This window comes from Varanus komodoensis, unplaced genomic scaffold, assembly GCF_004798865.1.
Source record: "Varanus komodoensis strain SLA01 unplaced genomic scaffold, ASM479886v1 scaffold29_1, whole genome shotgun sequence".
Lineage (NCBI taxonomy): Eukaryota > Metazoa > Chordata > Lepidosauria > Squamata > Varanidae > Varanus > Varanus komodoensis.
This window is the reverse complement of record NW_025335759.1, coordinates 2,969,411-2,993,919: the sequence shown is the minus strand read 5'-3', so window position 1 is coordinate 2,993,919 and position 24,509 is coordinate 2,969,411. Positions and strand designations below refer to the sequence as shown.

General features: G+C 46.0%; 1 protein-coding gene across 7 annotated transcripts in view; it reads left to right on the top strand.

Moving 5' to 3' along the window:
- The window catches only part of HIVEP3 (HIVEP zinc finger 3), a 244,282-nt gene that overhangs the window by 169,868 nt on the left and 49,905 nt on the right, over positions 1 to 24,509 (top strand). For 3 of the 7 annotated variants that reach the window (XM_044435196.1, XM_044435195.1, XM_044435200.1), the window contains 3 exons: positions 3,894 to 3,968; positions 11,086 to 16,754; positions 19,011 to 19,156. In XM_044435196.1, coding sequence (XP_044291131.1) covers positions 11,676 to 16,754; positions 19,011 to 19,156 — 5,225 coding nt within the window. In that variant the 5' untranslated portion in view covers positions 3,894 to 3,968; positions 11,086 to 11,675. Of the gene's footprint in view, positions 1 to 3,359; positions 3,544 to 3,893; positions 3,969 to 7,605; positions 7,674 to 9,937; positions 16,755 to 19,010; positions 19,157 to 24,509 lie in introns of those variants that run through there. The other 4 variants (XM_044435197.1, XM_044435199.1, XM_044435198.1 and 1 more) reach the window with 4 other exon arrangements.

Sequence of the window (24,509 nt, the reverse complement as noted above, 5' to 3'; positions counted from 1 at the left end):
AGCACCATGTGCTGCTCCATGTGTGTAAGGACAAGGGGCCCCAAGTTTTTTGGACCTGTGGGAATTTAAGAAATTGCAGTGCAATTCCCTGTTGTGGGAGCCTGGCTAGTAAAGAGGCGATGGTGGGGAGAAATAATGCGGCTAGAGGTTGGGAAGCAGCAGTTGGGAAATGGAAAGGTTGTCTCTTGGCCCACCCAAATTAATTTTGTCCATGCATATCTTTTCTCTTTGCTCTGTATAGCTCTTCACGCACAGCCTCTAGCCTTCCTATTTCTCTCCAGCCAGCTCCTCCATTTTTCCCCCTCCCCAGCCCTAGCTGCCCTCTTTCTCACCCTTCCTAGTCCTTAGGCTTGCTCTCTCTTTCCCATTCATCCCTTTATCTCGCTGTTCTCCCCACTCCTAGCTTCCTGCCTTGGTTTCCCTCTTCTACCACCTCTTCAGGTTGCTCCTTCTGCCCCCCAAACCTCTTGCCTGGCTCTTTCTTTCCTCTTCACCTTTCCTTCTGGCATCGTAGCATTTTAAATCTGTGTTTAGGGTTACTGTGCAGAGAGTGAAGGAGGTTGTGGGTGCTGCCGGGGATACCCATGGGTGGGCCCCGAGTCAGAGGATCCAAACAGTTAGAGGATCCAAACACTCAATCATGAAGCTCTTACCTAGTAACCTTGGACTTCCCTGCCAAACGTCCCCCCTGCAAACCTTGTAAGGTAGAACATGGGTAAGATCCCTGAGATCCACCTTGAGATCTTTGAACTAAAGACGGGGTATAAATGAACTTAGTAAATTAACTATTTTATGCAGTCAATCCAACTATTATGCAAATATTGTGATGCAGCATTTAACACATTCTGACTGCAGTAGCGTCTTGAGATCCGAGAAGAAGGCCCCACCTCTGTGCAATCTATTTTATTTTAGACATTCATCTTAGCTTTCATCTCACCCTCCCTTCTGTATCTACATTCCTGGCAAATGGGAGGCATTAGGAAAACTTCAGCTTGAGAGCGATCACTTTGTCACTTTAGTGAGGCCATAAAAGGACCTTGGTGGTTGTTTCTGCTTTATTTTTCCTTGGGTTTTAATTGATTCTGCTTTTCTCCTTAACGCGACAAGAGGCAATGAGTTTCAAAAGATGGTGTGTGAATTTAAATGTGGCTGCTGTATCGTTTTATCATCTTGATATTCCCCTTGTCTTGGTGGTAGTGGTTTAATGTCACCAGCTGTTTTGCTTGGAGGTTATAGAAGAAATATTGGATGGTGCACCAACTGATTCTGATGTCATACTCTTAATCTTGCTCAAAGAAAAACTCAGTGCAGCCTAAAATGTAGAACCTGAAATATTGCTTCCCTCCCTGTTACACAAGAATTTGGTTTCTCCAAAGAAGAAAGCACAGGGTAGTATATGAGGATGCTCTCAGCAAAGTGCCTTTAGTGAACAATCCTTACCTTTCAGGGAGGTGGGGTTTCTCTCCCCCACTTCCCACATCTGCTGCAAGAGCTGAGCAGGGATACTTTTCCCATTCTTCTCGTAGGATTCTGCCCTCCTCATTTTATCCTGCAGGTAGATTCTGGAGTTGCAAATGACTTGGTCTTGTTTATGAAGCGGAAGTGATACTTTAAGAAGCTTCCTTTTTTCTTTATTCCAAAAGCAAAACAGAATTTTTGCACAGAGAACTGCGTCCAGCTTTCAGTAGCTCTGGTTTCTTCATATGCCAGTGCACATATTGATAAGGCATTGCAAAAACTCAAACTTGATGTGATAAGTTCCCACAATGTTGTACTGTGCCTTTTGAGTGAGGAATGGGGGAGGCTGTGTGCGGTGGGTCTTGTTTTTCTCCCAAGCCTTCCTATCCAAGTAATTGTTTGAACAGAAAAGGAACGCTTGTAATGTACTTGTTGAAGGGAAACAAAATATATTTTCCCTCTGAAGAGGCTGAGGTTTAAACAAAACAAAACGGAGCTGATGGTGCTACAGCAGCAGCTGCCCACACTGACGGGTTTTCCAGATAATTTTGGATTAGAACTTTTTCCCAGTGCAAATTAGAAGAATTGCATTTGCCTAGGGAAATAATTCAGTTTGCATCAGGAATGTTCTGATGTCCTAGAGAAAGAATCGGCATCCTTTGGCCGTTTGGGAAGTTCAGACTTGGATTCCCTTCTTCCCTCGCCATTGGCTACACCTTCCCAGTGGCTTTGTACCATTCTAGGCCGCAGCATGTGGAGGGGTGCAGATGCCCACCCCTGCCCTCGAGAGATCCAATTCAACATGTTTATCTCACTTGTATCTAGCAAGCAACAAATCTAAAACAATACACTGCACGACTTTGCCCTGAAATATTTGGGGGGAAAACTTGACGTAATGAGAAAGAAACATTTTATTTTGTAGACAGTTTTATCAGAACACTTTCTTTAAAGCCAGTAGCATGTTTTCACTTCCATTGTTTAAATCCGAGGAAAAAACTGTTGATACAAATAAACGTTGACCACTACTGGTTTGTTTCACCAGAGTTCAACCCTCTTGCACTTCGCTAGTTTCACTTTGAGACATGCCTGTATTTTAATGACATATGCATGCTTGGGATCATCACCCAGAGAGAGAGAATGGGGGGGGCGGTAGAGAGAATTGAATCAGTTGCACCTTTAAACTGTGTACCACACAGCTGGACTGATACTGTGTTTGCAGTTGTTGTACAGCCATTTTTACTGAAAAAGTGGAATGTTTTCCTCAAATGTGACGATAAGACACACGGTGTGAACACACAAAGCCCTGGGAAAATTTCCATGGGAAGATTTCTGTCCTGCATCACTGGCTGCCGCAAGCAGGAACTTTGGAAAGGGCTGTCTCTCTACATGCTCATGTACCCAATGGACGTGGGCATCACATGCTGAAGGAGGTGGCGGCCTTGGAAGACTGTGCATCCCCCAGGATTTCAAAGTGTTGAGTAGCTAATGCTGTGCTGCTTAGGGAAAAGATGCATGGAGCTTAGGCATGGAGCTAAATCTAAGCCCACTGGGCTTCACCAGGCTCCATGCCATGTTCTGACTTTTGTGCCCTCATTCTGAAAGGTCAAAGTACCTCCCTCAGTACTTAATTACAGCCAGCTCTTTAAGCAAATATGTGCCAATTTTAGGGTTTTGCCTCAGGCCCCTTTTATTTTGGTCCTGTCCCCCAAGAGCTTAAAGATCTGCAGTGCCTCAACTGATTTGAAGGAAAATGCTTCAGAAGTTCTGGGGTAAAGTAACGCTGTCCATGCAGAAATGGCCTGGTGTTTGACTGCTTTTGACAGGCCTGGGTGAGTTCTGTGCTGCAAGGACTGATTATAAACTTAGTAACTCTGGAACAAAAATTATTATTATTTAATCCTTGGTGGAAGAAAGTCAATCATTCCTTCCATTCTGCAGTAGAAAGTTAGTTGTGCAAAGTTCTCCACTGCTCTGCTTCCCACTGGCCTTCCTACTTCTGTGAAATCATGATGGGTTTTTTTAAAGGACGACTAGAAGAGTTGGAAAGGCTCAAGCTTCAGGAAGATGCATCTAAAATGCATGCAGGTATATATGGATATTTTTCAGAATTTCAGAGTTTCTCTGTAAGGTTCTGGGTAGCTTGTTCATTATTGAGAAGCCATCCTTGCCAGGTTCAGATGTGCCTGGCAGGGTAATTATGCAAATGGGCCAGCACATGACAAGCACAAGCAAGGTGGTTGTCAAGCCATCATGGCTTGTTATCCACACTGTGGTTGTGTGAACTAGGCTTTTGTTAGTTTAAGGCAGCTCTCTATGGTTTTTTACCCCTGCTCCCATCTGGGCAAGCAGTTTTGTTTGGGTACCCTAACCTTACCTATGTGGTTTCCTTTAGAATACATTTCTCTGATAAGCATGTGTTTTTTGTTGTTTTGCAGGTTGAATTAAGCCCTGGGCAGAACCATTTAAAAAAGAATAAACACCATTAAAGCCACAGTATAATCAACTTTGCTGTAAGTATCCTCCACTCTCATGCCATTAAGTGGACCAAGTCTCCCTCCCTCCCTCCCTCTCTCGTGTGTGTGTCTGTCTCTGTCCCTGTCTCTGTCTCTGTCCATTGACTGCCACATTTGAGTTGAAATCAGGGTTATCATTCAGTTTGCTTGCTTCTTGGAGGTCTTTGGTAAGATTATTTTAGTCTGCTTGATTAATTTTGCTAAGAATATTGTGTCCTGACTCTCTCTTTCTGTGTGTGTGTGTTTAGAGCTAAGCTGAAATCTGAAAATATTTTCCCAGCTTCTCTGTCTACAAATGCAATGGAGTCTTCCAAGAGGCAATATGCACACAGCCCTAGTTCTGATTTGCAGCTGGAATCACTGTAACGCTATTAAGGTTAATCCTCATAATGGTTGCTAGTTATTAGTGCTAAGCTGAAAAATCGTTGTACTTAGTAGCAAACTGAAGTTGAAAGGGGAATTCTTAAGGGCCTTTCCCTGACACCCTTGCTTCAAAAGCTGCTGTGAAGGAAAAGAGCAAGCCCAGTTAGCCTTGAATGTCCTCCAGGTTTGCTGGTCTACCAGCCCTGCCTGTCCTTGTGCCTTTTGTGCTGCAGAGTGCCTTTGGTGGCCCTGCTGTTATCAAGGCACTGTGACAAGGGAAAAGCCACGGACAGGATGGCCACTGTTGGATTGCCAAAGAAGACCCTCCAATTTACATATATTACTTTATTATTATTATTTCTACTTCACTCATCTTGTGGTGCTGGAGGAGACTCCTGCGAGTCCCCTGGACCGCAAGGTGATCAAACCGGTCAGTCCTAGAGGAGATCAACCCTGACTGCTCTTTAGAAGGCCAGATACTGAAGATGAAACTCAAATACTTTGGCCACCTGATGAGAAGGAAGGACTCCCTGGAGAAGAGCCTAATGCTGGGAACAATAGATGGCAAAAGAAGGAGGGGAAGGCAGAGGATGAGGTGGCTGGATGGAGTCACTGAGGTGGTTGGTGTGAGCTTGGGTGGACTCCGGGAGATGGTGGAGGACAGGAAGGCCTGGAGGAATGTTGTCCATGGGGTCGCGATGGGTCGGACATGACTTTGCGACTTACAACAACAACAACATCAGCACAAAGGCTCCCTGGGTGGTTTACAAAGCAAAATTGCATTAATTGATATAAAATACATGTTAAAATGAGAACAATGTGACTAATAAATACGATAATACAAACATCAATAATACAATAATCCATCCTCACCACCACAGCTAAAACAATCTCAGTGGTGCAATAAACATATAATAAAAGATAAAGATAAAAACAGAATTGTTAATATTTTAGGAGAATAAAAATATTTCCACCTGGTTCTAAGAGGATTAAAGAGTGGGCTCTAGATGCACCTCTTTGGGGAACTGATTCCACAAATGCTCTGTTTGGTCACTCTGTTTGGTTTATTGTTTTGTTCTGTTTTATTATTGAAATTATTGTTTTAATTGTCCTTTTAAATATTGTAAGCCGTCCTGAGATTTTGTATAATAGGATGGCATGCAAAAGCTTTAAACAAACAAACAAATCGGGTGCCAGAGGCCATGCTCCTTGCTTCCTTTGAAGGTGGCTTACTGAGGAAGACCTCTGATGATGATGTCGGGGTTTGGGTAGGCACATATGTTCCTTCAGATAACCTGGCCCCAAACTGTTTAGGGCTTTAAATGTTTTCACTTTGAGTTGGGACCAGACTTCAGTCGATCATTGATTTTGGACTGGCATGATGTGTTTGTATAGAGCGACCTGAGCTTGGACAGGAGTTGTAGTCATATCAGCCAGAAACTTCCCCAGAGCCCCCTGGAAACTTTTCAGATCCATTAGACCCTGAGTGTGGACCATTCTAATAGGCCCCCTGTCCTTGCAGAGGGGAAAAGCATCCTGAAGCCTAAACCTCAATAGGAAGTGATCTGAGCATGGCAAGGGGGTTCAGGTAAATCCCCACCCCCGTTCAGATCACCTTCTTCCTATCCAGTTGCAAAAACCAGGTCTAGAATATGTCTCTTCACACATGTTGGGCCAACAACATGTTGAGAGAGCCCCATGGCTGCCATGAAGCCCTGAGCTGCCTCAAATAAAGCAGCCCGGCATGGATGTCGAGGTTCCCCAGAACCACCATTCTCCGTCAGCAAAGGCAGGGAGTCTGATGGGCTTTGGGGTGGGTGGTGCACCAGTGGAATCCCTGATCCATGTCATGTGCCCAGCACCATTTGCAGGCACTCAAGACTGCCTTCGGGATGCCTGGAGAGGGAGATTGTACTCCGACAGACCACAGCCACTCCCCCTCCCTGACTCACATGGCGGTGTTGGTGCTGCACCAAGTACCCGGGTGGGCACACGTGAGAGGGCTGTGCATCCTGCCCCCCCCCCCCCCCGGTCTCTGTAATACAAGCCAGGTCAGTCCCCTCGTCCTCAGTCAGTTCATGCATGAGGGAGATTTTATTTCTGGCTGACCTGACATTCAGTAGCAAATTATAATATAATTTATATTATAGGAACAAATGGGGAAAAAAGCAAGACTTGTACTTTCAATAGAAATACAGTACCTCATTCCAAAGTGTGGAAGGCTGTGACAAGGTGATCTGTGTGCCCACCTGTTCAGTCTGTTCAGGTGCTCTTCATGGGCAACCTTTCTTAGGGTTCTTTATTTTTAAACTGAAATGGAATAGGGCATCTTCAGACAGAGGATGGCCCTCTGATAACCTGCAGGTGGAGCTGATCTCCCAGCAGAAGCAAGGGAATGGCCAACATGCTCTGATGGTGACCCAGAAGAACTGCACCCAAAGTCAGAGCCTTAGCAGGACATGGAAGTAAGAACAGAAGGAAGGAGGACACCAGTAAATAGAGGACTGTTCTCTGTAAAAGAGCAACATGGCCCTCCTGTGTGCTGGTTAGAAAGCTCCATGTAGCAAGGATGAGCTTTTAGCCCTTTGGAGAATGCCAAGCCCCAAACAGGAGCACAGCTTGCCTACTGGAGGATGAGCGTGGCCACCCCACTGCTGGCTGTTGCCCATGGCCCTCTCTGGGTAGGGTGTCCTAACTCTAACCCTTGAGGGACACCTTTGAAGTACGGTTGGGTCTAGAGATGGTTGAGGAATTCAGTCTTGGTGAAGTCCAATAAGAGTGATCTGATTCCAACCTTCCAAGCTAGCTAGCAGATCACAGCGTGGTTTTCCAAGGCTTCTGCACTACCCAATTGCTCTGACAGGACTTGGCTCAAAAAACACATCCAAATGCAGTGACAGACACATTTGTATTGAAATATCCATTTGTATGTAATTATACATTTAAAGCCCAATTGGTGTGTAGAGTTTCAATAGATAAAAATAAATGGAAGATGTATGTGTCAGTGGGACAGAACAGACTTATGGGCTGAACTCATGCAACGCTGAGACAAATCGGTGATATTCCCATCCACACATCCCTAGTTGGGTTGCAGAATGTCTGGAAATGCTCCTGGTCATAGGCTGAGTGAAATGAGTGACACGTTGCCACAGATGTTTATTGAGAGGTCGGTTGCATAGCACAGTCCATTGGTCTTCGCATGTTCCAAAGTACTTGCCATTTGCTTAAAAGTGTAATTAACCGGGCACTAGCTCCTGCTCTCTTTCCATAGAAACAATGGCCTTGGAGAGATCAGAGTGGAGTCACTATCTATGACACATCACTGTTCACAGATTGAAGGTTAGCAATTACTTACAGACGTACTCGGGAAAAAGGTATTCTTAGGAACAAAGAAAGTTGCCTTATGCCAGGTTAGACTGACCGTCACATCCAGGAGATACCAGGGACTGAACGTGGCACCTTCTGCAGCAGAAGTACATGCTCTGCCGCCCAGCGGCTTGCTTGGCTTCATCCCTCTGCCATTACAGTTGCCCAAATCAATGGCTGCCACTCAAGAGAAGAAACTAGGGGAGATCCACCTTTGCTGACCTGATCCTCTTCTGGTGGGAGTTGAAATACAGTATGTCTAGAGGGCACCACCAGGTAGGACCAGGCTGTTCTTGATCAGTTGATGATCTAAGGATTACCTAAATGTACAGAAGGCCTCACCCTGGCCACACACTTGTTATCCTGACAAACAATTGTTTCATGGTTTTCTGGCTTTGGTGAAGCTTTCCCCACCCCTAAATTTTCTCTTTTGTTTAGTTACTGCTGTAAAGCTTTGCACTCAATTAGTTTGGTTTGTTTGGTGTTTTGACCCTGCCTTTTTTGACGTGGGCCCCATCCCAAGAGTGTTCCCAAAATGGAATTTGGTCCTCAGGCTGAGAGAGGCTCAGCAGACCTGATCCAGATGGACCAGAGGTCTTATTTGGTGTAAGGCAGCTTCATACATTCAATCACATTCTTAATTTAATTAAGAATTATGTATAAACTCACTTAAACTTTATATGTTAAAAGAATAGCCCCGTCCCAATGATGTTTAGTCAGAAGTCAGTCCTACTGAATATACAATTAGGGGCTCCAGAAGTCTGATTTCATAAGACTGGCCATGTGATTACATTCTGTACTACATGCTGTTGATAATCTTCTATGATATTAATTCTTTATGGAAGCCCCTACTTGTTCCTTTGTTGGATAAAGTTTCTCATGGAGATCAGAAGGGTACAAGTGTCCACTCAATATAAGTTTACTACAACTACAGGGGAGAAAAAAAGAGCTAATCTCATTAAATCAGATGCAGCTTCTTGTTATGGTGACTGTTTTGTGACTAAGGCCATCTTGAATATTTATGTTTTCAAGAGTAGTTTTAGTGCTAAATTATTTGGATTGGTGCATCAAATCTACTCCAGTGCCACCAAGAATTCAGATCCTATGCAGGCTTACCCAGAGGCAATCTCCTGTGGTGCAGATCCGTTCTTAAATGTATGGGGGATTCGAATGTGACAGTAATTGTATGAAGGCAATTAATATGTGTGTAATTTTAATTAGTAGCCATGGGGGATCTGAGCGGCAGTAGGAATTGCATGGGTGGGGGTGGGGGTGGGGGGTCAGCCCTTCTGCCAACATGTTCCCGCTGAAAAATATTTACCTGCTCACACGCACATTCACTCAAAGAGAGCGACCATTTATATTGGGAGGGATAAAAAGACAAGCAAAAGACAAAAGCAAAATTAGAATAGTGGCCGTTAGGGAAATGCAGCTGAAGGATGATATGATGCGCTGCCCGATGGATTAGGCCGTGGCTGACAGACCGCAAGCAGAGGCTGACTATCATTGGGGAATCATCAGGATGGCAGCCAGTGATGAGCAGAGTCCCCCAGGGCTCAGTTCCGGGGCTGAGTCTGTTCAACCTTTTTATCAGTGACCTGAAGGAGGGGATAACCAGTCTGCTGACTAAATTTGCGGATGGTACCAAAGTGGGGGCAGTGGCCACAACTGAGGAGCAGGTGATCCAGATCCAGAAGGTTCTAGACAGGCTGTGGAAATAAGCGGGGAGAACAGGATGGCATTCAGTGTGGGTAAGTGCAAGGTCTTGCACCTGGGACACAGGCATAGGTGTCACAGGTACAGGAAGTGGGGCAAGTGGCTGGAGAGAAGCCCTTGTGAAAGGAATCTTGGGGTACTGGTTGACAGCAGGCTGAACATGAGCTGGCAGTGTGACATGGCAGTTTAGAAGGCAAACTCCACCTTTGGATGCATAGCCAGAAGCATGGCTTCCAGATCTAGGGAGGTGTTGATGCCCCTGTACACAACTCTAGTGTGCCCACAACTGGAGTACTGCGTCCAGTTCTGGGCTCCACATTATAGGAGGGACATAGTTAGGTTAGTATCGATTCAGCGTAGGGTTACAAGGATGGTAGCTGGCTTGGGAGGGATGACATATGAGGAGAAATTGAGGGAACTGTTTTTTTCAGCCTGGAGAAGAAGAGACTCCGAGGGGATCTTTTAGTAGCATATAGGTGTGTGAGGGGATGCCATGTGGAGGAGGGCCGTGAGCGGTTCTTCCCTGCGGTGGAGGACAGGATGTGTTCCAGTGGGGCAAAGCTCAAGGAACTAGGCTTCAGGCTGGATGTCAGGAAGTGCTTCCTGGTGGTTAGGACCCCTAGGATGTGGAATGCGCTTCCAAGGGAGATGATTGAGGACCCATCAGTGAGGGTGTTCAAGACTGGACAACCGCGTGTTGGGGATCACATGAGTGGAGCTGTCTGGAGCTGGGCGTCAGAGTAGGGAGGCCCTCTTGACTTGACCAGAAGTAGCAGCTTCGAGGGGCACTTTTCCTTGGGACAGCTCAGGTAGAGGTCAAAGGTTAAATTCTGCGTTCACAACCCTTGTGTTCCTGAAGTTTTCAGATTTCCCTATAAAAGAACATTAACTGTTTCCTCAATTGAAATATTATTCATTTATTTATTGCATTTATGTACCACGCTGATTTCCTAAAGGGCTCTCTGAGCTGTTTACAAACTTACAAAAATATAGACCCATCCTTACCAAACCAGTTAATCACTTTGTTGGGTGGATACGAGACACAATAATGGTGCCTGACTCTCTTTCTCCTCTCTGGCAGTTCTCTGTGAACAGCTTAATGCAGGTGAGATCTAATTCAGGGAACGCGAATGGAGGGATAGATTGAATGCCCCCTTTCTCGGGGCTTTTGCTCTCCCCATCCCAATATTGCCCCTTTCTGCCCTGGTTGCTTTCCAAGCTTCATGAAGAAATCGAAGCTGAGGCTGAGGAACTTTCATGTCAGCTGGAACATAAACCTGGGTTTGATGTTCAGTTGCATGTATTTTATTTATGACGTGTATGTCCTGCCGCTTTCCTCTGGCAAGGAATCCAAGACAGCTTATGTGGTGTTCCTAAACTACAGTATACGCTTAAAAATACCCTGTGAGGTAGGATCAGCTTTGATTCAGCAGCTGGTCCAAAGTCAACCTGTGAGCTTCATGGCTGACTAGAACCTGATCTCCCACTATCCACTATGACGGACTGACACTACTTAGCATCTTAGGATGTGTGCAGATAAAACCTTTGGCCTGGAGCCCTGCCTCCTTTTGCAGGAATGAAGGTATCTTAATACGGAGTTGCTAAAAAGAATATGACTCCGAGCAGCAGGAATTGTATTTATTCTTTTCACTGACTGATGTCATTTCAGAAATGTGAGCAGCAAACTTTTCAAGGTCTTTGAATACCAAAGTCGAAGAACAAGAAGACAGAGAGAGAACTCCATGCAGCTGTGCTCACGCAATACCACCGAAGGCCGTGTTGCCGTTGATGAAACTCAAGGAGAAAGCTGCTTACAAGAGAGCAGGAGCATCCCCAGTTCACAAAGCTTTCCTTGAGAGAAGAACGAGGGGCACTTTGTGGCTTGCTTCTTGTCTTCGAAGGCTCGCCACCATGAACAGCGCAGAAATGGCTCAGTTTAAAGCCTCAACAAAATTCACAAGGAAAATATTTGGACTAAACGTTCTGGACAGTTTTCCTGCTTTGAAGTAGCTTGTCATGCTTTACCCGTATGAACTCTGTTGACCCTCAACTAGTCTTTTGGTTTCCCTCCCCTGAGTCAAATAGCAACTAGTGACACTTTGAAATCTTGAATCTACAGCCATTCTTTGGCAGCTCCGGCTTCATAGCAAATGCAGACCAAGCTGACTTGCTGCAGAGAAAACCTTCCTTCGTTTTAAATGAAGCGTGCCGACCCCTTCCCCAAATAATTCTCAACACCCCACTCCCCTTTCTAAGGTCATGGATCCTGAACAAAGCCAGAAGAGCACAAAGAAGGGCGAGGAAGGTCCGAGGAAGAGGCTTGTGAAAGGAGAAGCTTTCCAGGGCAGTGTTTCGTCTGCAGCTCCATATCCAAGCACCTCTGCCCCGTTGCAAGGCTCTCCCCTCCAAGACGTTGCCTCGCAGCAGCATTTTGCAAGGGAGGAGAGCCAGGAGAAGGCGGGACAAGCGCAGCCGAAGCCTCCAACCTTTGAACACCCATCCCACGTGGCTCAGCTTCAGCAGCTCCCCCTGTCGCCCGCATATATGGCTCCCCGAAAGCAGGAACACGTCCTAGAGGGCCCCACTTGGCAGCTAGTTGATCCACCGAGGGCCGTTCCCTCTAGTTCATTTCCTTCCTCTGGGCCTCATGCTAGTCACAGCCGGGTCATTCCATCCCACTCCTCTGTCGTTCCCGAAGAAGACATGCCCTCTGTTCAGAAGCTCTATGTCCCTCGCACCCCGCAGGTTTCTGTGAAACCCTCTGAAGAAGGACACAAAAAGGAAAAGAAACCCCAGAAACCTGGCAAGTACATTTGCCAGTACTGTAGCCGGCCTTGTGCTAAGCCAAGTGTCCTCCAGAAGCACATCCGGTCACACACAGGGGAGAGGCCCTATCCATGTATTCCATGTGGCTTTTCCTTTAAAACCAAGAGCAATCTGTACAAACATCGGAAATCTCACGCTCACCGAATCAAAGCTGGACTGTCTTCGGGGGCTGGCACAGAGTTGTATCCCTCCAGCCTGGAAATGGAGAAGATGGCTGGCGAGGAATTTGAAGAGCCTACGGAAGGAGAAAGCACGGATTCTGAGGAGGAGACCAGGACCACGCCGGGTCACTTGGCAGAACTGTCACCCAGGCAAAAGCAGACGATGTTGTACGGGGCGGGAAGTCAGGGCTCTAGCCAGGAGAGCTCCTCCTTTTCCCATTCGAGCATGTCCCAGTCTCTGGATGACACCAGCCAGTTTGTGGAGCCAGCCACGGAGCATGTCCAAAGTCATAAATCGGAGGAAACGCATACCATCAAGCAGAAGCTTGCCCTGCGGCTAAGTGAAAGAAAGAAGGTGATTGAGGAACAGGCGTTCTTGAGCCCTGGCAGCAAAGGCAGCACAGAATCAGGCTATTTCTCAAGGTCAGAGAGTGCCGAGCAGCAAATCAGTCCGCCAAACACCAATGTAAAATCTTATGCAGAAATTATTTTTGGGAAATGTGGGCGAATTGGCCAACGGACAGCCATGCTAGCTGCAGCCGCCACCCAAGAATTTCCACAGATGTCAGCTGAGGAAAAGCCCAGCACAGTGCCCTTGTCTGTGCCTCGAACACAGGTCATCGAACATATCACCAAGCTGATCACAATTAATGAAGCTGTTGTGGATACTAGTGAAATAGACAGCGTTAAGCCGAGGAGGAGTTCTTTGTCTCGACGGAGCAGCATCGAATCTCCCAAGACTGGTGTGTATAGAGAACCCTTTCAATTAGAAATCAAACCTGGTTCCGGCAGCCAGCTAGAGTTGTCCAAGTCGTCGACATCCCATGCCGAGAAAATGAAGCCTGAACAATCATTGCTGCCGCTCCAGCAACCCCACAGTGCCACAGAGACAGTGCCTCTCTTAAGAAGCCACTCTGTGCCTTCAGCTGCATGCACTATGAGTTCCCCACATACCTTTAGAGGTAGTTACTCCTTTGATGACCACATCACGGAGTCAGAGGTCTTAAGCCGCAGTCAGGTGTCTTCCCATCCACGAATGCTAAAACGGCAGCCGGCCATCGAACTCCCTTTGGGAATGGAGTACAGTTCAGAGGAGGTTAGCACTGCAAGCAAAGAAAGTCTTTCGAAACCTACTGAGGAACCAGAGAGCAAGGAGAGTGAGCTTACCAAAAAGTTGAGGAAGGGCACCAAAGCAAAAGGCTTTATGTATGAGTGTAACATTTGTGGTGCCCGGTACAAGAAGAGGGATAATTATGAAGCCCACAAAAAGTATTATTGTTCTGAGCTCCAGATTTCCAAGCCTCATTCTTCCAGTTCTCATACCTCATCGGAAGCTGAGAAAGGTTTTATGGAGTCTGATCCTTGGCCACAGATGATGCATTATAAGCTGGGGACTAGTTTAGAGCTTACTCCACTGAGAAAGAGGCGTAAGGAAAAGAGCCTTGGTGATGATGAAGATCCTCCAGCATTTGAGTTGACTGAAACGTCCTCCTCTAGTAGTGGGCGAGCCACTCAGTTTAGTGGCTTGAAGTCCACTGATGTGGCCTTGAACCTACTGCCTCAGTCCATTAAGTCACCAGCAGATCCCAGTCAATCTATGCCACTTTCTGATGTCAGTGCAAGTTTTCACTCCAGGACTACAAAACCATCTTTTAGTACAGAAAGCAAGGAGAGGAGAACAACCTCAAAGGAGATCTCTGTCATCCAACACACAAGCTCCTTTGAGAAGTCTGAATCTACAGAGCAGCTAAGTGGCTTGGAGGGAGAGGAAAAGCTGCTCTTGCCGTATGCATCTCAGCCACCAGCCCAGCATGCCCGGCCTCCTCATTCCCTTCAGCCAAAGCTTGTGCGTCAACCCAATATCCAAGTCCCTGAGATTCTGGTCACTGAAGAGCCCGACAGGCCAGAAATGGAGCCCGAACCACCCCCTAAAGAGCCAGAGAAGACAGAGGAATTTCAGTGGCCTCAGAGGAGCCAGAGTCTCTCCCAGCTTCCTGCAGAGAAACTGCCTCCCAAAAAGAAGAGGCTACGGCTAGCAGAAATGGCTCAGTCTTCTGGAGAGTCCAGCTTTGAGTCACTCAGAAGCCCAAGCCAGGAAAGCAGCATCTCCCACACTTCCAGCCGCTCCACTTCATTTGAGCGAGAGGAAGCGGTTCCCCAGCCCTCTGAAACCCATGCAAAGCTTCTTGGCATTGGGCCACATATGTTAATGGTGCCCAGCCACCACCACCATCACCACTCCCGTGAAATGCGCAGATCCGCCTCTGAGCAGACCCCGAATGTCTCCCACTCCTCTCCTATGTCAGAGACCCGCAGCAAGTCGTTCGACTACGGGAGCTTGTCGTCTTCTCCCGCTTCTGTGTCCCATCTGCCGACCACCTCAACGGCTGCCCCACCGCCCCAGGAGAGGAGGAAGTGCTTTTTGGTCCGACAGGCATCTCTTACTAGGCACCCGGAGCATGAACCAGACCCTGTCCCCAAAGGAGCAGCAGAGATGGAAGAATTGCGGCAGTCTTCCAGCAAATCCCCTGCTGCGGACCTGCCCCATCAGCAGCCGCCTCCCTCCTCCTCCTCCTCATCCTCCTCCTCCTCCTCTTCTCACAGAGGCTACCCAGCTGACAAGGGCCAGCCAAAGGACTGCTCCGAGCCCACCTACTCCCATCCCTACACTGAGGCTCTGCAGGTGTTCCATCACCCTGCCCCACAGCTGACCCTTCACGAAAAGCAGTACATGACTCCGCAGATCTCTTTCTTGCCATTCCCACACCTCTTGCCACAGCCGGGACAGTCGGTAGAGCTGTTCTCCACCCAGGCCATGGCGGACATCTTCGCGGCTCAGTATTCCATTCCACAGATACCTCACTCCGTATTTCAGAGTGCAGCTCTCCCTCTGCAAGATGCTTTGCTGCACCCAGGCCAATTTCACATTGCTCCTCCACTGATGTCCCACCCAGCTGATGTGGCACTGAGGCAGAGCCCATCACTCTTCCCCATACACTACCCAGGCTCCCCACCACTGCCTTCCACCTTCTTTCTGCCCCTCCAGTCCCAGCTTGCCCTCCAGTTGCCAAGTGAGATTGGTGCCCATTTGCCCCAACTCAAATCCAGCCTCTCTCCGCCAATCAGAAGTCCCAGCTTCTCCCCATCCATTAACTACAGCTCAGAGAGCCAATTGCATATTTTGACCCGGCCAGACAGTCCCTCTGCAACCGTCTCCATCTCTCAGTTGGTGGTGCCTGCTTGTGCAGAGCCTGTAGTCTCCCTCGTCGTCCCAGTCCGCATTCAGACTAACATGCCATCCTATGGGAGCGCAATGTACACTACCCTCTCTCAAATCCTGGTCACTCAGTCTCACTGCAGCGCCTCTTCGATCATCCTGCCAAAGTTTGATGATTATCAGGCCAAGGGCACCTTGGTTTGCACGGCTAACGTTCATGGAATCGGTCTTGATTTGGCACAGATGATCACCGAGGAGCAGAAATCCTTGTTCCAGACTCCATACCTGAGACTGCCCTTATCACTGTCGGAAAGGAAAAGTTACATTCCCCTGGGCTCTGCATCTGAAAGCATCTTGGATTTTGACGGGAGCCCGTCAACCGTTGGAGGAAGTAAGCGGATGTTGTCTCCAGCCGGGAGCTTGGAGCTCACTATGGAAACTCAGCAGCAGAAAAGAGTGAAGGAAGAAGAATTCTCTGAAATGGAGGAGAAGCTGAAGATAGTGACGACAGCTAGTGCAGCAACGGAAGAGAAGGAGTGCAGCCAAGGGAGAACCAAGGCAGAAAGCTCCCCTGACTTATCTCCTCAAGAGTCAGAGCTTCAGGAAGAGTCAGGCAGTTTACCACCAGACTTGCCACAGTCTGAGGCCTCAAGCTTGGAGGTACATGAGGGATACGAGGAGCTGGTGGGCAAGGAGCTCCAAAGCAAGGATTCTCCACAGATGGTCAAGAAAGAAGATTCCAAAGATCCCGTGGAACCGCCTGCAGCAAACCCTCCAAGTGCAGTAGTTTCCTCTGAGGCTGCACAAAGTTCCCAGAAGTCCCAAGATGGTAGAGATGTTAAGAAGGTACTTCAGTTCCCCAGTCTCCATACAACTACTAATGTCAGTTGGTGCTATTTAAATTACATAAAGCCAAATCACATCCAGCAAGTTGACCGAAGGTCCTCGGTGTACTCCAGTTGGTGTGTTAGTTTGTATAATCCCAACCTCCCTGGTGTATCCACTAAAGTTGCCCTTTCGCTCCTGCACTCCAAGCAGAAGGTGAACAAAGAAACCTACACCATGGCTACTGCTCCACGTCCAGAGGCAGGGAGGCTCGTGCTTGCCAGCTCCAGGAATCCCAAAATGTCTGAGGTAAGGAGATCCAATTTTCTTTTTGCCCTTGCCTCTTTTGTGGGTAAGAATTTGACATACGCACTGTTGTACTTTTAACAAGCAGTTTGCATGAGTTTCCTCTGGCTAGTGAATATTTTCTTTTTCACCTAACAGACTCTTGGGAGTACACTGTTGGACTGTTGGAGGTGGACTCCAACTCCCATTTGTCTCAGCCAGCAGGGCCAAGGGTCAGGGATGATGAGAGTTGTGGTTCATTGGCATCTGAAGGGCCACAGATTCCCTGGTGCTGCTTCAGAGTACCAGCTCTGTTGCCTGAGATGAACCAGCACTGAGATATTTTAAGGGAAAGACACATATATTTGTTGAGTTGGCCACAGACAGTTCCTGTGGTCCAGTATATATTAATTAATTTGGGAAATGTATAAACCTCTCTATATCTAAAAATGATTCAAAAATGATGATCAATAAAAGGGGGAGATAGAAATATAAAAGAAAATATTGTCACATTATATCATTGAGACTGTGTCTAGTCATTCAGGAATAACTTGTTTAAATAAAGATGTCTTCAGCAGACACCCAACACAACAGTGCCAAAAAACACAAGCTTCCCATTTGCTTTGCCATGTGGCTGAAATTTTGCACCCAAATAACATGGGGAACTTTTTAAACATGCCTCAGTGCATCCGATTTTTTTTCTGAAGCAAGCTGAAAATGTTTTGATGTAAATTATCCTAATTTTCCCAAGAACATTTTCCAGAAACTTTTCTAGTTCAAAAATGTCCAGAAAACTTTTATCATTAATGAGTAGTAGAAAAGGGGCAGGCATCCTTCCATTTTCTTCACACGTACCAAACTGGAGGTTACAAGGAAGAGGAAGGTGTCTCATTAGTTCACAGCTTCGAGATGTCATCACAGATTTTTATGGCATTAAAAATCTTTTGAGGTAGTGTTATAAAGTCCAGATCCAAGACTGCATGCTGCTGAGCAGAGGCTCACACAACACAAATCATCTGGTGTAAACAGAGCACAGTTTATGGAGTCATGCTAGAAATCATAGAATTTCACAGCTGCCCTGGAGAAAAACTCTCTATGTTTAGGCAGAAGACAATGTAAAGTATCCAATGGTGAGATGAAAAGAAGGCTGAATGCTTGGAACCACTTGGGGGGCAGTCAAAGAGGGGTGTTTCTTGGCACAACCTTTGGGGCGATTGTCTGCTGGACTGGTTGACTTGAAAGCACACTAAAACTATCACTCCAGGAGGAAAGTTTTAGATGAATTCCAGATTGTTTGGTGGAATGGATCCAAATACTTGATTTTCTTTCTTCCCTTGTCCTGTAGTGACCAATATCTTTCAGAGGGTTGGTTGGCATGATTGTGGCTGAGGCATTAGGTCCAAGTGTCTTATTCCCCCGCCATGTGTGCTGGTTCCATGAGGTCAAAAATGAAGGGTTACAAAAATAGGCTTTAAAGTCGTGGGTGCAAAATAAGAAAAAAGTGTGGGCAGGAAGCAAGTCCCCCCCTCACTCCCAATACTACCTGATGTTCCTCAGAAGAAATAAAACAGAAAAAAGCTATAGGAACAGGCTTTGAGGTTCATGCAGTAGAGGCCTAATTTGTAAAGCATCTCTAGGGCATCCGAAGAAGTAGCATTTGAAGACTGTTGCCTGCTTTCTAGGTGAGTCTAGAAATAAGGCTTTTATGGTAGGAACCATACAGCCAGTCCCTATGGTGTTTTCCCCATTCCACCTGTATCTTGTTCTGAAAAAGATCCAGGTAGCAGAGTATGGACAGTCAGGATCCATTGGAGTCAGGGATTCCTGGATCATTTGGGAATTAACATTTCTTGGAGGAGAATTGGTTTATCTGATCAAAGTAGGTTTTATACTTCTGAAATGTTTTGGGTAAGAGTTGGATTTGAGTGACTGATACGTATGTGTGTACATGAGTGAGTTGTGTATATTCATGGGTGTGAGTGGAATATCTGTGTGGGTTATACATGAATGGTGAATGTGTGTGCATGTATGTTTGTGCTTGCACACACATTCATATGCACACATGCAAACACACATGCAGCTTGTATCTGCATGTACTCACCACTCCAGCAGACACCAAAAAAGGTTGTATACCCCTGGCTTATATAAACGTTGTAGCCCAACACCGCTGGCCTTTTTCTTTTGCTGGAAAAACCTTGTCTGAAATTTCTGTGTTCAGGGCAGTGCTTTTTTTTTTTTTTTTGAAGAATAAATAATTACTTTGCTCTTTTGGGGAGGTAGGTTCATCTGCCTTCACCCCTTCCCAGTGAAGTTCAGAAAGATGTAATGAGGACTGATAAGGAAGAAGATAAAAGAGGAAAAGGGGAAGACGACATTCCCATATCCAAAAGAGTGGAACCAGCCAGAATCAAGATCTTTGAAGGAGGGTGAGTATTTGATTTTCGTACCCCATCTTCCACAGTGAGAAAGCTTTTCTTCTGAAAGCAGCTCACCAGTGAAAGATACTACACTGATTCCCTGTTGACTTCAGTCGGGCCTGGCTTCCATTGCTTCCTTTTCTGAGTCTGTCCATCCCTTTTAAGTTCCCTCGACTCCAGTGATCCGCACGCCAGCTGAGAAGCATTGAGTCTCAAGAGGACTGGATCGGAAACATGTTTATATCTTTCAATGGTTTGCAGAAGGGAGAAATGTGTTAGGAAGGTGTGTGATATTAGCCAGCTCTCCCTGGAGCCTTTGGTTTAGATCCAATACTTCTACGCATCATAACGGAAGTGAGAATGTGAGAGGGGAACACTGCATTTATTCAAATGTGACTTAGGCCAGATAGTGTAAGAATAGCACAGAGCTGAGTGCACATGCAGACACCAAACCTTTTGCATGCACTTGCAAAGAATCCTTTTCCCCAGATTGTGTGTTACGTTGTGTGTCTGTTAGCCATATTTCCATGTGCAGTCTGCCCCCTACTCCCATTACAAACCCCGTGGATGTACTTTTGTGCACATGCTCCCACTTATTCCTCCACATGGATTGATTTTCTGGATTAGGGTGCTTTGCATTTTAATTCCCTACTGCCTCAGAAGCAATTTTTAACTGCAACTTTGCATGTTGATGTAGGCGCACAATACTTGGTGGTTATTCAGTTTGAATTATTGAAGGCATTTACCGGTACTCAACTTTATGGTGGAGGAGAAAGGTACAGGGGCCTGATATGAAAGCCGCAAGCCCATTCTTGATACCCCTCAGCTTTAGTTAACCTATGGCCTCCCTACCTGTAGCCTTCAAAATAATAGCTATAGGGGATGACACACAGGTTTAGGAGGACAGACCTCCTGTGTGCTATAATCTGAGTACTGACGTTTGCTTTAACGCTCCGGCTTGCCCTTCTCATAAAATTTCCTTGTTGTCGTCAAAGAAATAGATGATCCAAATGTTGATTTTTTAAACAAACAGGTTGTTCTTGGGGGCACTGTTGCAATATCAGCCGTGTACTGCCCTAAAGGACACCAGCCAGGTGCATCACCCAGCCAGCAGCTCAGTCTTCCGAGGAAGCCCCCGTTTGGTCCCTGGACGAAACCATCTGAGACAGCTTTTCCCAATTTTTTGCCCTCCAGATATCTGGAACTTCAGTTCCCACCATCCTCAGCCAGCTTGACAGTGGTCTGGGGTTATGAGTACTGAAGTCCAGAAGATCTGGAGGGCACTAGAGAAGGCTTTCCAATGAATGTTTGTTCTGGTCAAGCCAGAGTTCAACCATGCTCGTGTGTGTGTGCGTGTGCGTGCGTGTACTTGTGTATTAGAGGTGCAATGATTAACTCATTATGGGTGCAATCATATGTTTTTGAGATGCAGCAGATAGAGGACTCTGGCGAGAACTGTGGTGGATGGGAGCAGCCGCAGAACCTGTCTAGCTTCTGAGCCCACCCAGCTACTGGTCCCTGTCAGGACTGGGACCCAAGAAGCCTTTGGGAATGGTGGATCCTAGCTCTCTCCTCCCCATGCCACGCACTGGCACACTCCCTCCCCATCTCCTTTCCAAGGACAGAGCTCAGACCTCGTGTGTGGCATTGCGGTGGAGTCTTCATTGGTGGCTGGGAGCAACATGGGCAGCTCTGTCACAGCCTCAGAGGCAGAACATTCTGTACCACTTGAGATGCTTTCTAGGAGTCCTAAGATGTCTATGTAAGTGGTGTCATCCATTGTTTTTCAAACTTTTTGACATTATAAAAACACAGTTACCTTAATTAACTGGGCAGCCATTAAAAACAACTTTTAATACAGTATTTATGAAGATTGCAGATAGCAAGACCCATCTTAGAAGATGTCTTCCCATTATCTCTCTCACATGGCTGGGAATGCCCTTCCTGAGAGGATGTGTGCCACAACACCTGCAAAGACACCGTCTTTGCTTCAGAGTTACTGTTTTTCTTTTGTTTGGTCTGCTGGTTGCCTTCCACAATGGGGTGTAAAGCGGTATGCGTTGGCTTTCCCAGGTGGAGAGCACCCTTCCAAGTGCTGCCTGCCTGCTCTGTGTGTCACGGGCCTTGAGATCCTACACCATCAATCAATTACTTGACTCTGAGGGCAATCCTGCAAGCCAGTGCAACAGACTGGGCACTTCACCAGCACCCTTGAAATGCCTGACCTGAGTGCAAGTCACAGGAAGGCTCATTTGGACATGCTTCTGTGTAGACATGCAAAAACAGTGATTGAACCTAATGTGATTAATCAGTTAAAATGCCAATACTTGGCCAGCAGCCCTAATAAATACATGGGGCTCATATAGACTTTACCCAGCTCATGTGGATGTCTTAACCCTTGCTGACCTGCCACAGAGAAATGAGTTAGACCAGGTGGAGAAATCCCTTCAGGGCTAGCTCAGAGTTCCTCATCCTCGGTGCCCTGGATTTCTAAAGGAGCTGCTACCAATGATGCTGTTAAGATAGAAAGCTTTTGCGGGAACTGGGAGTCCCATCCTTTCCTGGTTGCTTGCATCAGTGTTCCTTTCCCTGAGTGTAGCTGCACCCATGGGCTTGAAACTCCTGCCCATGGGCCTTCTTTTCACACCCTGGGCAGAATGAGGGTCTCAGAACTAGCCATAGAAGCAGCCATAGAAGCAGGTATAGAGATCTCTAGTCTTAGCTGTCCTGTCTGGACCTGAAGTCTTCTCAGGGTTATTGGGAGTGAGAGAACCTGTTGGTGAGCAGGAAGTCAAACTTCATCTGCTCATCCTCAGAAGATGCTTCAGGTTTCAATTCTGGGAAGGAGTGAAGCCTGACATGGCAGTTCACAGATCTTGCTATTACATTACATTATATTATATTATATTAATTTATTTTTGAGCTTACTTGAGTCTTGTCTCTTAGGTGTAGCTGTTCAGGACACCGAGTGTTGAATAACTTAGTTGGATGTGTCTCTTTTTGGATGTTGCTTAGTGACTTAAGTGGCCCAGTGAAAGGAGTGAAAGAAAATAAAAATGGATGCCAGAACTGTTTGAACTTGTTGTTGTTGCATGCATACACACACACGTACCTGCATGATCCTGTTATGGCTAGTGAAGGGCAAACTTCTCCAATGCTTGGATGAACTCAGAAATGAACCAAGATCGCTCACCATAGTTTTAAAGACTTTATCCAGGGCAACCCAATGTTCAGAAAAATAGTGGACTTTTCAGTCTTCTTAACCTTCCTTTGTGTCATACAACAAGAGTAAGGCCATTACATTGAACAGAAAGATAATTAAGATGCCATGCAGTCCAAAATAAAGGAGCACAGGCTGGGGAAGAGCCCATTGGTTCTCTGATAATGAATCTGACCCTAAACAACAAGCTTCAGTTCTGCTCTGTTCAAAATATGCACTTGCACCTGTTACAAATTGCGTTATCTTCACATTAATAAGTATGTTGGAGTGTAACAAATACCAAACCCATTGCCATTCTCCACAGCATCCTGTTACTCATACAATGGTTACTCATACAAAGTCCCATTATTTGCCATACAGATTATATCTGAATAAATGAGGTGAAGTTTGCAGCCGTACCGCTTGCTAGAAAAGTGACAAGAACCAAGTTATTGCAACGTTGCAGGATGATCTCATGTCCTTCTATGTAACAATACCCCCCCCCCCCCGTATTTTTCTTAGGCAAATCTTTACATTTCCCTTTTGTCTTTCTGATTTTCCCTTTGCAGTTCTCAGCCCTGTTTTACCCCACTCTCAAAATCCAAAGGCTCAGCTTTCAAATTTCTTATCCAGATGTATGCATTCTGTCGCAGAAAAACAGACAGCTACAGACAGATGCATAACAGACAGTGCCCATAAAAAGAGCTTTGAGGTTTTTCTTATTGTTGCCAAAAATTTCAAAATAGCTGCAAGATGCATGCCCTTTCACCCAAGGCCCCGGGTGTTCCATAGTCTCATTTGAAGACTAATAGTCCAAACTGAAGCGTGGCTGCAGCTCAGATCAAGGCCACATGCAGTTCTGGTGATGGATCCTAGATTCAGTTCCCTGCATCTTTGAATGTGCAGACAATTCAAAATCCACTCTGTCTACTTTTGTAGATTTGTGGGCACCTTCAGTGCTGTCATCCGCTCATTGACAAATTGGGATGTTTTGCAAATGAATCTTCACAATTCATGCTTTTGTAAATTTGCATCCCCCTGAATGTGCAAATTGCTGAAAAATTGGTATTTTCACATTGGGCTTGGAGGAAAATACACATTCTTGGTCAGTTTTTTGTGTGTTTTATTATGATTGAATTTGTATAACATTATGGAAAATATAAAAGCAGTCTGGAAAATTACAGAATCAGTGTCACTTGGGAAAAGCTGATCTCCTAATCCTTGGGTTAGATACTCAGATTAATTCATTGCAGTGTTCAGTGCCATTGTCAGTTAAATAGGATCAGGTGGCTGGTGACAGGAAGGACGTTTTGTCTAAGACCCGAAAGAGCCACTTGCCAATTAAGTCTGGGCACGATTCAAAGTGCTTACAATTAGTATTAAACAGCTTGGGGCCAGGTTAGCTAAAGGAAAGCCTCTTCCCATATATGCCTGCCCAGACCTTGAGTTCACTGTCTGAGGTCCTTCTCAGAGAGCCATCTGTACAGGAAGTCAAGAGGATGGCTGCTAGGAGAAGGGCCTTTTCGCCTGTGGCCCCCATCTGTGGAATCAGATTCTCAAAGAGGTGCTCCTGGTGCCCACTCTATTTCTTTTGGCACCAGATAAAAACCTTTTTATTCACCAAAATTTGAACAATTAAATAATGTTTAATCTTTAGTTTTTATTTTCTTGATACAGCATTTTACTGTATTGTGTTGCTGCTGTACCCTTGGATTAATTTGAATGTGGCTGTGTGGGCTTATTGTGGCCATATTATTATTTCCATTGTATTGTTGTATTATTTATGTTTGATTTTAATCTTCCTGAGGGGTTTTTTGTGTAATTTGATTTTGTGAGCTGCCCAAAGAGCATTCTGGCTCATGGGTGGTATAGAAATTAATTAGATAGATAGATGCAGAGACAGACAGACAGAGCAGTAATATTGGCACAGCTATGAAAACAATAGGTTGACCTATACAATTAAAGCCATTTCTCTCTTTTTGAAAGTTGATTACATGGGACTTTTTGTTCCTAATAAAAATAGCAGAACATCAAACAGGTTCCATAAAATTAGAAGCACAGCCTGTCACAGTGTTCTTTTTGTTTTTCTCCCATGAAATTCTTTGGTTGTCCTTGACATAAGTGGGCAGACATTATGAATCTATATTGCACAGACATGAGCTA